Source organism: Magnolia sinica, chromosome 13 (assembly GCF_029962835.1).
Source record: "Magnolia sinica isolate HGM2019 chromosome 13, MsV1, whole genome shotgun sequence".
Classification (NCBI taxonomy): Eukaryota; Viridiplantae; Streptophyta; class Magnoliopsida; order Magnoliales; family Magnoliaceae; genus Magnolia; species Magnolia sinica.
This window is the reverse complement of record NC_080585.1, coordinates 11,728,909-11,744,339: the sequence shown is the minus strand read 5'-3', so window position 1 is coordinate 11,744,339 and position 15,431 is coordinate 11,728,909. Positions and strand designations below refer to the sequence as shown.

Here is a 15,431-nt window from a genome sequence, read left to right as displayed (position 1 = left end):
AATAGATCAATGGTTTGGATGCACATACCTTGCATATACTGGGTTTGATGGTCATATAATCCTCTTTGCAACAAAGAGTTGTTTCTTAATAAGTGTGGAACTCAGGATAAAAGAGTGCAATTTCTATTGAACATAGAAATCCCTACCAAGGAATCTTTCTCAAGCAAAGTCATGTGATAGATGGATGAAACAAGGATTGTAAAAATGAGAGTCAAAGAAAAAGAATCTATAAACAGAGAACAAATCACTACTGAAATACAGATGCTCTGCAGGGGAAATAAAAAGTTAAAGGCAATGCTTGCTTTCTAGAAGAGAAAAAGGATGTGAATCGTCTCATCTCAGTATTCTGGTGGGGACTGCAGGCGACAACTTAACAGGAGGGTCATCTTCCCTGAACTGACCCCAGCGGAATATTATCTCATCCCAATTCCAGTGGTGGGTCTGTGCAAAATGACACTCCCGAGGTGTTGTCCATGGAATCCACCCCATAATGGGATGAAAATATACAGAGACATGTCATCAAACCGCCCCAAAACAATCATGGTATCAAAAAGTCGACATAGAACCAGCTACGAATAATATAAAGCATTGCAAGAAAAAGCATATTAATACATATTATTCCCTCCACATTTTTTTTCTCTTATTAAAATGCAGCAGCAACAAACTTGAAGATGAATCCTTCAAAGAAAAAAAAATGGAAGATGAAAAAAATTAATAGAACAGGTGTTTTAAATGGCGAACAGCATAAAGTGCAGCGTTCACCCCTTTGACACGTGAGGCGTAAGCTACGTACCATGACATGTAAGCTACATGCTACTACTAGATTTTTAATTAAGTGTTGGTTGCACCAAAAATATCACACCGATTAATTAAGGCTGCGTTTGTTTCATTATTAGTCAGTCTAATTTTCAAATTTGGTGCAACCAAAGGCAGCCCAAAATAAAAATAGGGCAAAGATCAAATACATAGATAAAAAATAATTGCATAGATAAAAAATAATTGCACTGATTCAATACTGTTACTTATGTTATTTCACTAAAATAATTCAAAACAATAACTAATTTTTAATGGAAAAAAAAGAAAAGAAAAAGAAAAAAAAGAAGCAAAATGTACCAAATCACGAAACATCAATTGAACATATCAAAGTAGAGAATGGGCATTTGCATTGTTACCAACAGAAGGACGGTTTTGTAGCTACGAAATCCGACTTGAATGAGCTAATATTGGAGCAGAGGCAAAACCCAGTTACAAAACACCAAGCAACTGATGAAAGATTTATGAGTATGATTACCAAGTCTGGCTGAACACAGAATCATTTACCGAATTACGGTCCATTGATTCATCGTGTGATTTTATAAGCTAAAAGTACACCCAAACAAATGAGTTACAATGAGTCATACTGTTTCCGTTCTTCCTGTATAGACTGGAAAATCCGTGCTGCTGACTCAGTTGCGGACCTTGGATTGTGTGGCACAACCTTGATCACACGGGTCTGCTGGTCACTACTGTGAGCCTGTGGGGTTTGGTTCGAATCTTCAATGGCTGGAGCCATAGGGAAAAGATGCAATGCGTCATGTCCTTCCGCAACATGACTCACACCTCTGTGTGCCCTCTCGCATGGACTACTTGCTGTACTCCCTTGCAATTCACTATCTTTTGATGTCTGAAACTTGCGGACACTACACGAGAAAGCTTCGCTCCTCTGGTTTGACATGTTACCTGGGTTCAGCATGTTACACGAGCTCCGAGAGTGCATGTTGAAGTTAACCTCTGCAGTTGATACTTGCTCGACTTGGGCGTGTGGGCAGGACCCACCTGATAGGTTTGCCTGTTCGACAGCTGAGGTGGGGATAATTGGGTTCATGACCGGTGGGCCATAAGGAGAAGGGAAGTAGCTCTGAGCAATTGCAGGAGCACCAGCGCCAACCCCTGGTTGTTGGTGAGAAGCTGGGACCCCATAAGCTGGGACTGGCGGTAGAGTCAGAGGACCATAGCTTCCATAAACAGGCGCCATGAAACCAGCAGTTGGGGGACATGGACCCATATACGGCTTGTAGACCAGACCTTCTGATGGGGACATTACAGGAACCAGCCATTGATTCCCATGCGGGTGAAAACACCAGGGATTTGATCTGCCGTCAGCTGCCACAGGTGCCATTGGTGGATTTCCAGCATAAGGTCCGTATGTTGGAATTTGACTGACGAATCCTTTGCTGACACTATTGTCAAAAGGAGGGGGCTTCCCGACTGTATTTTCAGTTGGGTACTCGGTGTTCTGGTTTGGCTTTTGGGAGTCATCTTTCAGTTTAGTAGTATGCGGTTGAGGTTTTAGAATGTACTCTGAAGGGAGCTTCTTGGCAGGTACCTTTGGAGGAGGCCTGCCTAGATAAGCATTTTCTTCAAGCAACAGATGAGGTGAGCTGGCAATCAATTTCTGAACCTGTTTAAAGATGAGGATTAGGATTTAGCTCAATGGACAAAGCCTAATATCATGCAAAAATCACATGAAAATGTCATCGGCGCTCCATGTGGAGATGGGACAGGTGCATGAGATCTGAACTTCTCATCCATTGAGCCCTGCCATGGATGAGGTATGGCCCACAAACTATGCCTGTCAGACAATCCTAACTGCTCATGTGAAGGACTTCTGTGAGCCAGTGGTCCTTTTTAAAAAAAAAACTGTGCGTCATTTCCAACAAAACACCTCTGATCGGATGTTTATAATCATCCAGCCAGCATGGGTTTTTGGTCTATGGGCACGAGATGAGTTCTCTGGATGTCATACACATGCCCCAATCGCCCACAGGGATTGTGCAATATTTGCATCTGATATTAGCATAACGCCAGCTTGGTATCTCTTTGCCCTGAGTTATCTTAAAACAGAAGGATCAACAGAGAAATGCTTGCATCCAACCACTTGGGACTATAAGTTACCATCCACCCAATGCATAACTTTCAAACTATCCTGTGGATGTGACATCCAATTCATACAATAGGTTGGCCCCAGCATGAGGATCACCTTCTGCAAAAATCAGCCCATACTCATCAGGTGAGCCACACATGAAAATAATGTATAGCGGCTGATAAATAACAAAATACAATCATGGTCTGCCTGATGAGTGGACAGAGCTGATTTTTATCCAAGGTGATCCCTCATGGTGGGGCCAACCTATTGGACAGGTTGGATTGCGCAAGCACATGACACATTGGAAGTTATCCGCTGGGTGGACAGTAACTTATCATCCAACTGGCTGGATATGAACATCTCTCGGATCAGTGCACTTCAGTACAGAGAAAGCACCCATATATTGGGTCAAGACGAGCTTACCTTGATCAATCTATGCAACTCGAATACTTGCACTGAAAAAACCCTCTGTTGGCTGCAAACAGTGATAAGAAACTCATGTGAAATGCATAACCAGAATAAATTATTGAAAACCATAAAGCATTAAAAAAAAAAAAAAAAAAGGCAACAAAGCATAATAAACCAACAAATTGAGCTACTGTAGGAGACTTTTCTTAACTATCTCTAGCAAAAAACAACGTTGTTGGATGCTAATACACTATTCAAGCACCATTGTAGTAGCATGTTATTCATCTAAAACAGAAGAGAGTAGAATGCTATATTTACAAGTGGCATTGATGCAGGACATGAAAATTAACTATGATATGCAAGATCTCAGGCCTTAGATCAAACTAATTCAGAAACATTCACATAAAATTTTCACATCCCACACAAAAGTTCAAACATTCAAGCAAGGGGAATCTATGCAGGTCCAAGCCTACACATGTTAGGGCTGGATCAATAGAAATTATAAGACAAACGATACTCAAAGGGAGGTAAAACTCATCCACACATGCACAATAATTAGTCCTTAATCCAAGAGATTCACCAGTTTCAATTCAGAGAACCCTAGGATTAGAGAAGGGGCAAACAAATTGAAAATAATGTAATTTAGGGTTAGGGTTATGGAAAATAGGTGTGAGAGAGATAAAATAGGTGGAAATTCTAAACCTAGCGACAATCCACGCGTGCGGACAGCGGGCCAGGCCTGATGCACGTGCGCAGGGGCCTGGCCCCACGTGCGAGGGGGCCCCGAATGCGGAAAACACCTCCTTGGCTCTGGTCGGCGAAAGGAGAGCTTCAAAATCCCCGAGTTTCGTGTCGATCGGATACGCGATCTGTGCGTAGTGCTCCGTCAAAGTTTCAGCCTTTCTGTAGGGCCAGATTCTGGAAATCGGCTGTAGGGAGAAGAACTGCTGCAAAAGCTGATGGATTCAAAGCAAGGATAGTTATATAAGGTGAGAAGAATGGGTGATAGGAGATAAGGGCGGATCAGGATAGATGTGGCTTCGCACCACGGTAGTTAGCCCTTCGATGAAGGGAAGGCTTCGCACCCAATTGGATTTCCATAACTCAAGAACTTAGAGGAGTAGAAAAACGCAGGAATTTTTATTAATCTTCAATGAGAAAAAAAAAAAAAAACTAAAATGGGTGCCTATTTATAAGAAAACCCTATACCCCAAAACTCGCACCATGTGCATAACCTATTACTTGGTGATGAAGTAATAAAAAATAATATCTAATCGAAGTAATCTAAACCGTCCATGATATTCTAAATAACAATAATAAATAAAACCTAAAATATGAGATTAATTAGACTGGTGAGTTACGATCATGAGAACCCATGATGGGCTTTACTTGACTATCGGGCCCACTCTAACGAACCAAAACTCAGTCTTCTAACTAGGAGGCCTCCCTGTATGTCGTCATCGATCCAGATCGATGGTGGGGCCCTCCTCCTCCTTGCGTACGTGCATAGGGGGCGTGCATGTGCGCGAGATGTCCCCATCAGGGGTTCTCTCAAAGATCCGACCATTTTTAAAAAATGTAACAATGGTAGATATTTAGTGTTTTTTTTTTCCCCAATTATGATAGACTTTTGTAGCTTTCATGATACCTTGGGCAAGGTATTGGGAATCTTGTTCACTTCTCCACCCATATAACATGAGAATCACATCAAAATAAAAGACAGCCTCCAAGGATCAGAAATGACCTTGCTCACCAATGGAATGACATTTCTAAAATATCAAGACTCAAAAAAGAGACGCCCTTGCGTGTTCCACAGCCCCAAACATCTTTTTAGTTTTTATCATGTCTTTCACCCCCAACTGTGAAAGTATGACCGCGGACTGATCGTCAAGTTGATCTAAAGAAATTGAACTGACATTGTGAATGTACTGGAATAGATGTGATACAAAGTGAAAGACGTGGAAAATTTGAAAAGTTAACCGATCGCCTTTGAAAAAAATCAACGGTGATCAATCATCATAAGCTTGGGAATACTTGAATTTGGATATCACACGTGTGACCACTGGAATTATTTTATTTTATTTTATTATTATTTTATTTTTTTAAAGAAGAAGAAGAAGAAAAATGATTGGTTTCTTCCTCTGCGCTCAACCAACCATGAAATGATCATCAGATGACTGCATCCCATATGCAAGCATTTCATAAGAAAGAACTTGCAACAGTTCTAAGAACGCAATGGACAAGATAAATGGTATTGAAACATGAGGCTAAACATGGAAAACTTTACTCCATAAATGTATGGATGGATGTCAAAGGAATTAAAAAGTGATAGCTTGAGTTCACAAAATTCTATGAGGTAAAGGTAGCATATGGACATCAGGCCAACTGTTTGGAGTTCCCAACGAAAGAAGTAGAGTTACGTCATGATGCCTGGTTCAAGAAAAACACAAGTTGAGCTCCATGCATAGGCCCCCACTTGCTTCAGTCTCCTTTCCCACAAATGGATTAATGGAGAACCAGACCTTATGTGCAGAATTAGCAAATGACTTTCCACAATACCATACTTCGGTTAGGTCCCATATGTGTTGAGCCTGCTGGTTTGCAGCCACCTGTGTGGTGGCTGATCACCCTTCTCACACTTTGCTGAGAGGATCACCAACTAAAGAAATGGCAATTCTCTATCCTCCTGAACACCAGGCTGAAATTCCACAAGCCTCTCATGCCCCCCAAGCGATCCTTAGACATAGTCACAAACACACATACTTCCACTCAAGCAGATGGCGCTTCTCCTTTGGACAGCTGTTTCCAGTCATTCGAAAGAGACTCCTTTGGATCCTTCAAGCCATCTGCTATCCATGCAACCCGCTTAATCCACACATGGAAAAAACTGGGGGGGAGTCAAAATCATAAGTAATAACCTTATCAGTGTAATTCTTCCCAAAAGCAAACCATCAACCTCTCATTAGTCAGTACCTCTAAGCGAGACTTGGAACTTCCAATCTGCCACTCGAAAAATACAGTGCCACCACCACCTCCTAAATGGATCTCCTCTGTACTGAATCCACAACCTAAGCATTTCTCAAATGCATGTGTTGGCTAGTGACAACTTCAATCCAAGTGAAAGAGTTTCTCAACCTGCTGAAGAGAGAATCAACAAAAATCAATCCGTCGTCGACATATTGAAGATGAGAAATAAACAAGAGCCACCATGGCCCACTTCAAGATTACACAGTCACAAAGCATACCACAACCTTCCGCTCTCTTCAGAATGATCTGTTGGTGGCTCCTGCATTTAGGGTAACTTGAGCAAGATAGTATCGGGTTGTGTGATCGTATGGTGGGAAAGAAATGTTTGGTGGAATCAACAGCTGAAAGCATCACTTAGGAAACATTTTTGGAGAGCATATGCTGAAAAAATGGATATTTTAACTTGCACAAAGAAGTAAACAATCTAAAGAAGGTGACAAAAAGGTTTGAGAAGACATTAAGAAAATGGTGTGAGGTCGAAGGTGTCGGCAATGATAGTTCCTGTATAAGTTCATATGATTACAGAAGTACAGAAAATGAAGAGTTAGATCTAAACGATCTGCTGTACTGATGCTTGCTACGGTAACCATAAAGTCATATAAGAATATCAAGAACCATAAATGTTCAGGGCCAGAGGATTTAGAGCAGCATGCTGGGTTGGCAAAGCAGATGGCTAGGCTATCTTCAAGCATTGCACTAGGAGAAGGATGAAGAAAAGGAGAAGAAGGAGAAGAAGAAGGAGAAGGAGGAGGAGGAGGAGGAGAAGAAGAAGAAGAAGAAGACCAAAAAATAAGTAGAAGAAGAAAAGGAAGAATATATGAAGAAGAAGAAGAAGCAACAATGAAAAATGATGGCAGAAATGATTGTAAAAAGCATTTTCCAAAAACCCAGTTCTCTGTTGGAAGTTTTGAAAACTGGGATCCAGTTGAAAATGTAGAATAATATTGTGGAAGAGTCGATCCTTGGGGTGAACTTTCAGATAACATAGATGACCGGCTAAATATAGTGGAGTGTGACATTTACAGTCAAGACAGGGTAGAGAAAACAATTCCAACAGCAAAAGAGATAGGTTGTAATTACATTGGCAAGGGATTTGTTGGTAGTTAACATCAAGAGTTGTGAGGCAGCCAAGATCACCATGAACCCAGATCTTCATTTCATATTTTGACTTTTATTCTATTCGCAAGATACTTGTTTGTACTTCATATTCAGTAGGTGGGTGTATTCAATCTTTACATGTAACTTTTTTTTTTTTGAAAGATGGAGCAATTTATTAGGAAGAGCCAAAAACAGAAACAAAACACAAATTACAACAACAACAAAAAAGAAGAAATAAAAAAGAAAAAAAGAAACAGAAACAACAAAAAACAGGAAAGAAAAAACAGAAGTAAAATACAACAAATTAGAGTTAAGTTATTTGTAACTGAATGGCACGGGTCAAATACTCATCAAGTTAGAGTCAAGCGCTGAATTTTTCAACCTTGATATATCCAAAACAATGACAATGGTGGTAGGGTTAATCTTGATGATGTTGTACAATTCCTGAGCAAATGAATGAGATTCCTGAAATAGAAAAGCTCAAACAATAACAGACTTCAAGGGATTAAAATTCGGAATGAAGAAACACCTTGATGTGAAACATGAGTGTCAATAGAAGAAAACAAACAATGCATGTGACAGAAAAGATAAGCTTGAAACCAGTTCTGTAACCTGTTTGATTTTAAGACATGAAATAGTTCTGTTTGATTTTAACACATGAAATACCTAAACACATTAAGATCAAGATTGGATTTTTAAAGCATATGGAGATTGAAATAAAAACACTATGTCGACGTCTAGTTGTGCCAAAGAAGAGTTATAACATATCTGCTTAACACGTATTCCACTTCAAATGAAAAAAGTTGCATGAACAGCTTCCATGTTCCAACGTTGTTTACATTAACCAGCCACGAAGATAACAAGAAAAAGCTCCCAAGGTATCCTCAATTTCAAAAATTCCAAATTGAAGAGAATGCAAGTACTAGTATGGCACAGGTACTAACTTGACAATTGCTTTTCTTGCTTTCCAGAATTGCCTCTGGCCTATCATTCCAACAACATCATCAGGAGATATGTCCAAGCCTGACATGGAATCTACCATGGAGGTCTCAGAGACATCATCAGTTCTGTCCGCATCGTCCACTTGCAATGGCCAACGTGTGTTGCCTTCACTTCTGTCGCTGTGGTTTTCAGCCTCATTAAGACTTCTATGAATATTGCTGATCGATGTTCTGGAACCCAAAACACTTCTCACCCTAGGAACATTTCCCTTTTCTGTAATCCCGTTGTTAGTCGTGCACCTTGGCTCAACTAAAACACCGTTATGATGGATATTGTTCTCCAGCAGCACCTTGGCACTAGCTTTGTGATATAAATTTGTATTTCCATTATGTGTGGTATCAAAGACATTCACTGAAGAACTTGGGCATTCTTGAACCAGAATCTTTTCTCCGAATGATGGGTGGGATGAGGACTTCTCTGTAGAGTCTGTAATTGTTACACTGTCTTTCGGCCTTTCTTCGCTCTGATTTCTCTCACGTTGTCGTGACTTTAGATCTGTGGTGTTGGTACGTTTCAAGGGCTTATCACATATGTTTTGAAGCTGGACTGACAAATTGGGAGTAACTTTTTTCATGTTCTTCTGTGAACTATTTGTAGCTGTAAGTGGTGACTGGCCTGGATACATCGGGATGGGAGTTGGTCGTTCTTTATCTCCTCCATTCAGATCCTTGTCAGAAGATGGCACGGTCTCTGTATGAACATAGGTAGGAACCCGAAAATCATCCTCATCACCAAATTTCTTCCGACAAGTATTCTTTGAGCTGGAAAAGTCATGTGGATGGAAAGAGCTGCATTTAGCGTTTGGTGAGTGATGTTTATAACCTGTGTTTTTTGAAGATTCCCTTTCAAACTCCATTGTGGTATTCATATTCACCCCATCAGAAGGAAGAGACTGAACCTTCTCCGTGGAACGGGCCGGTGTCGGAGAAGGCATGTAAAACGAAGAGAACACACTCCTTTCATGGCCACCCCCCTACATCCATTAAGGCACTCATCTTCATCAAGAAGAGCAGAACGCAAGGAAGCATAGACAGAAAAAATATTTAACGCATGCACGGGCACGTGCACACGCGCGCACACACACACACACACACAAACAGCAACATGAGTTTATACAAATTCACACATGCACACAATCAGCGAAATGAATTAATAGCGATTTACACTCACACACACAAATCAAAGCAAGAATGGCTTCCCCATACGTTACTCTACATTCAAACTTCAATTTGAGTGCAATAAACCAGAATTTCTCATAACAATTCATCAAAATCATAAAGAAAAAAAAAAAAAAACTCATCAAGAAGATCTCTCAAACTGACCTGACTTGATGATGCTGAAGGTACCATGGTGCTAGTATTGTGGGGCGGAAGAGGCAACGTCGATGCTGAAGAATTGAACCTTTGAGAAGGGATGCTGAGCTGCTCATAGAGAGCCATCTTGTTCCTTGGAGGCGCCCTTGGCCCCCCTTTCTCCGTATCATTCACATGAAGCCTCGGAAACAAGGGCCCCATCACCTTATCTTCATCTTTTCCCCCTTTCATCTTTGCCTTCTGATCTCCTAAAACAAAACGCACTTAGAAAAACTGATCCTTCTGTCAAAATTGCAACAACATCCCATTCCTCTGATCTCCTAAACCAAAACCCGGACAGCAAAACCACCCCATTTGCTGAATAACTTCAAAATTCAATGCCTCCAATCTCTCTAAAATAGTGCCCAGATAGAAATACTGCTCCTTTTATCACAGTCAGAACAAAATCCAGACAGAAAAATAGCTACTTTGCCCAGATCACTAAAATATTGAATACCTTCAATCTCCTAACACATGCAAAAAATGCTTCTTTCACCGAAATCACTCCAAAATCCAACACTTTCGAGTCCCCCAAATGAAAAACAACACGAAAGAAACCGCTCCTTCGGGAAAATCACCAGAAAAACTGACGCCTCCAACTCCTAAAACAAAACCCACATGGGAAAACCGCCCCTGTCATCAAATCACTCCAAAATCCGAGGCCTCCAATCTCCCAAAACGGAACCTACATGGGAAAACCATTCCTGTCACCCAATTCCACCACAATCCAACGCCTCTGCATACAACTATTTCGCGAAAATCACTCAAAAAACCTATACCTCCAATCTCCTAAAACAAAACCCACACAGGAAAACCGATCTTTTGCCAAAATCACTCCAAAATCCAACGCCCCCAATCTCCTAAAACAAAACCCCCATGTGAAAACCACTCCTTTCACTCAAATCACTCCAAAATCCGATGCTTCCAACCTCCTCAAACAAAACCCAAATGGAAAAACCGCTCCTTTCGCCAAGATCCCTCCACAATCCAACGCCTCCAAATTTCAATCTCCCAAAACAAAAACCCAGATGGGAAAATAAAAAACGCACCTTTTTCTTGCCCAAATGACAACGAAATCCAACAGCTCTGATCTCTTAGCAATAAACCAAGATGGAAAAAATCGATTTTTCCACAATCCAAAAATACCCAGATGTCAAAAATAGCTATCTTTTCGCTAAAAAAAAAAAAAAAGAAAAAAAAGAAAAAAGAAAAGAAGAAGAAGCAGAAAGCTGTAGAAAAGAAGGGAAGATCGCAAATATCTCGTAGAGAGAGAGAGGGGAGCCAGTGATATGGCTTGGAAAGATAGATTCGCGAGATAGAGAGGGTCGCTTTGTAAATTACACGGAGGATCCTCATCTAGGAAAAGCGAGAAAAAGCGTCCGGATGTGGGGCCACGTGGATGGAAATAGTTTTAAGAAGGAATAATCAATAATCCACACGACCACCACTCCTCGTGACCTTCTTCGTACAAATGGCCACGTTACAGATGATCCAAACCGCTCATCGTGGATTTCATACCTTTGAAATTTTGAATTCTTAAAATCTTTTTTCTGTCCCACTTATGCCTGGTAAACCATTGGTTCAGATGTCTAAATATTCTTTAGCTACAGTATCAAGATAATCAGACCACTGAATTATTGTACAGTGGTCCACAAAACAATTAGGACCCAGATGAACGGCCCCAATCACCAAGAGCATGACATATGGTTTGATGATGCGGATGAGTGTAAAGAATCTGTGAGTCCTCCCGCGGACTACTGAAGTGGTCCTCACGAAGGAGAAATTGACCACTGTGATGCTACCTTTTACCCGACGTCTTTTCATAGCTCCCAAACTTTACTTTCCCAAAGTAAACCATTCTGTACGGACATACTATTTGCAGACGAAAATGCCCTTGCATTCACAACCTATAGCTACGGATTATAACCGTAGCTATAGGTATTTAGCCACCTTGAATGCAAGGGTATTTTCGTCTGCAAATAGTGTGTCCGTACGGAATGGTTTACTTTGGGAAGTAAAGTTTGGAAGTGCTATGAAAAGACGGCGGGTTAAAGGTGGCATTACAGTGGTCAGTTTCTCCTTCACCGTACACGTGGAAGTAATAGTCTTCTTTCGTGGGGTACACGCAAAAACCGAAGAATCGGAATACGGTAGAGCTTTCTCCTTCACCGTACACGCGGCAGGGTGATTTATCAATTGGAGCCGTCCATCTCGTAGATCCTATCATGGATTGCAATTTTCTAATCCATTACTTCGCTTCACTTCCCAAGATGAATATTTGACCGTTGATCAATTAGGTTCTTGTCGTCGCTTTGTAGGCAACTGATCAGATGTCTAGGCTCCTCCAACCCATGTGTATTTTGTATCCATAGAGGGAAAAGATAGATGGACGGTCCCAGATGATAAGTAACCATGCCACATATACTTTCCAGATATGGCTGTACAATATTCCTCGGTGCTACCGTCTCTACCGTATTCGTAGGTGCGCTTTGTCATCAAACAGATTACAAATCTAATGAGGCTGGCCACAATACATCCCGACGTATCATACAGGATACGTCGGGGCATTAGCCGTTAGATATGGGGTCATATTTCAATGATCCAGATCTTTTATACGATTGACGTAGATAAAAAATATACAAGAAGAAAAAGAAATCCTATATTGCAATATTCAAGTCATTTATTTTATTATTTAGACTTTTAGGAGACCGTTCATATTCAATATTAAAGATTTAAACAGTTAACGGCTTGAGAGCTTTTATTTATTCACCTATGCCCATCTAGGTGAGTCCTATCCAATAAATGGTTTTGATCAAGAAATATGAGAATATCTTGAAATGCTAATGTTATGATGTATTGTGCAACAATATGTCAGGATGTATTCTAGCAACACCCAAGTAAATTACATGCAAAGGTTTTTAATGCATATATTTATTTATTTTTAGTTTTTACTGTACTTTTTGGCTTTTGAAAGCCCAAAAAAGCTCCACTGTGGGCATTTCCTCGTATACTGTTAGTTTATGCCACAAGTCAGTATCTCCTGAGAATGGGTGTGAGCCCACTAAATCAATGGTTGGAGCCGCTCATTGACTTATCTGATCATTGAACCCGTAATAGGGTCATTTAAAAAAAAAATTGGAGTTGTTAGTGGCTCACAATTACATTAGTGTTTTAAGTTAATTTCAATCCATTTTCCCCAGTGTTGTCCATCCGTGATGGGTTTTTACTCAAACTTGGACAAATGTCATAAAAATTAAAATTTATTTAATGTAGATGACTTGAATCTATTATAAGATGATCCAGTGAGCCCCACATAAAACATGGGATGGATTCCATAAGCAAGTTTCTTGTACTGGAATGCCATTTAGCATTTGCCTTTTTTTTTTTTTTTTTCATTTTTTCATTTTTTTTTAAATTAAAGGGGACCAGTTTAACTATTATGACGGTTGCTACCTACTTCAATGAGCTTCTAATGTTATTCCCTTCATTCTTAGGTGTTTTTTGAGTAAATTTTTTAAAAAGATTTATAATTACACTTCAACATAGAGGTTATGATGCCAAAGATTGGTTAGGTTAGGATAATATTTGTTTTTGTATGTTTTTCCTAGGTATTTATGATGAAAGTTTATGAAAAGGGATGAAGGTGTGGTGATTCCCTTTATTATTATTTTTTAGTTTTTTTTTTTAAAATATAAATGGTGATAGTTTGTGAAATAAACAATTTTTGGAATGAAAAATATTATAATGGATGATTTTTGAAATGAAATGATGTTGTAATGAACGTTGAAATTGATGAAGAATGTAATGGAAGAATGTTGAAATGGATGAATTATTATAACAATCACAATGAGAGAGTTATGATCGTTTTTGTCAGATCAACGATCTACAATGCGCATTGATGATCTATAGTCATTGATGTACTTTGGGCCCACTTTGGATAATTAAATGTTATATAAATGAAATGATTTTAAGTCACTTCAAAGTTTATCAAATTATCTTTCCAACAAGTATAAGTCTACTCAAATCAAACATGTAACGAGGACTTTATTAATTTGTCATTCTAACGAGTATAAGATAATTCAAATCGAACATGTAACGAGGGAGTTATTCATCAAATCAACGATTCACAATACACATTAGCGATCCACAATGAATATCGGTGATCCACGGTTAATATCAACAATCCTCAGCTAATATCAACAATCCACAATTAATATCGACGACCTTCACTGAATATCGACGGTCCTCACCGATTATCAATGATTCATGGTTAATATCGATGATCAATACTGATTATCAGCAATTCACCGTGAATATTAACAATCCACCATACAATATTCATCAATTACAATATTATTCTATATAAATATTCATCAATTACAATATTATTTTATTTCGACATTAATTACATTCATCCAGTACAACATTATTTCATTTTAAAAATCATCAATTACAAGATTCTTTTATTACAAAAATCATCTATCTTACAAACTTCTACTATTCATACAAAAAAATAATAATATTTATAAAGGAAACCACTGCACTATCTTCCTATTCACAAATTTCTACCAATTGATTAAAAAACACCCAAAATCACTATTATTTTAACTAAAACTTATTTTTGGCAATTATAAATTTTATGTTAGAAAGTGTGACAAAAAATCTTTAAAAAACACTTATAAACTTGCATAGTAAAGAAAACCACGGCAAAATAATTATTTCATATTATTAATTATAAAATAGCCACATTATCCTAAGGATGAAATAACCCAATTAAAGATGATGTTTTTAAATATTTTAAAGTAGATTTGTCACATAAATGGTTTGGATCACTCGAAGATCATCCAGATTCAAAGCCCAGGGCCACATGTATGGTATGATAGTACGTCGGGATGTATTCGAGCAAATCTCGGGGTAAGGAAGGCGCGGATTTCGTGGTGAACCGGAGACCACGTGGCCACATGGTGTAAGGACTCTGCGGGGCTCACTTTGATTTATGTGTGATATCCACACCGTCCATCCGTTTTTCTCGCTAATTTTCGTTTATAACCTCAAAATTGAAGCATATCAAAATCTCAACAGGAACACACCACGGAAAACAGTGGGATTAAATGCCTACCGTTCAAAACTTCTTGGAGCCACCGTACCTCTACACGCGGGGCAAATTGAAAGTGGGAGACAGAAAGGGTTTTGTGTAGGCCCACACGCACCTTTACACGCGGACACATATTTTAACCTGTCACCTTTCCAGGAAATCCAATCCATCTATCAAGTGGGACCCATCATGAAATAACTTGCAACAGAAACCGTACCCTTCCAACCGTCCATTATGTCAGAAATTTACGGAAAAATCCGTCAGTCATAAAAAAGTACTCGTGAGTTTTTCTAGACCATCCACATCTTCTCAAATGTACGGCTTTACTTGATAACCCACTAATCTAATTTTCTGTCCCAATGATCTACAGTGTAAATCCTACCTGATGCACGGTTCAGATTTCCTACAAGCTTTCTAGCGCGTGTGTCCGTGACTATAGGTGCACGTGACGGTTCCAAATCAGGAAATAGAGAGGTCAGAGCCGGGTCACGTGGACTGTTTCCGGACATGGAATTCCACATGTGAGTGGAAATGGTAGTTCAGA

General features: G+C 39.4%; 1 protein-coding gene across 1 annotated transcript; it reads right to left on the bottom strand.

The window, feature by feature from the left end:
• Positions 1–1,146: 1,146 nt before the first annotated feature.
• On the bottom strand, positions 1,147–11,126 carry LOC131222807 (protein HEADING DATE 3B). Its single transcript, XM_058218007.1, has 4 exons — positions 9,763–11,126; positions 8,383–9,413; positions 3,329–3,380; positions 1,147–2,440 (listed from the first exon to the last, which is right to left on the bottom strand). Exons 1-4 carry the CDS (start codon positions 9,982–9,984, stop codon positions 1,385–1,387), a joined length of 2,361 nt encoding a protein of 786 aa, XP_058073990.1. The 5' UTR covers positions 9,985–11,126; the 3' UTR covers positions 1,147–1,384.
• Positions 11,127–15,431: the final 4,305 nt, after the last annotated feature.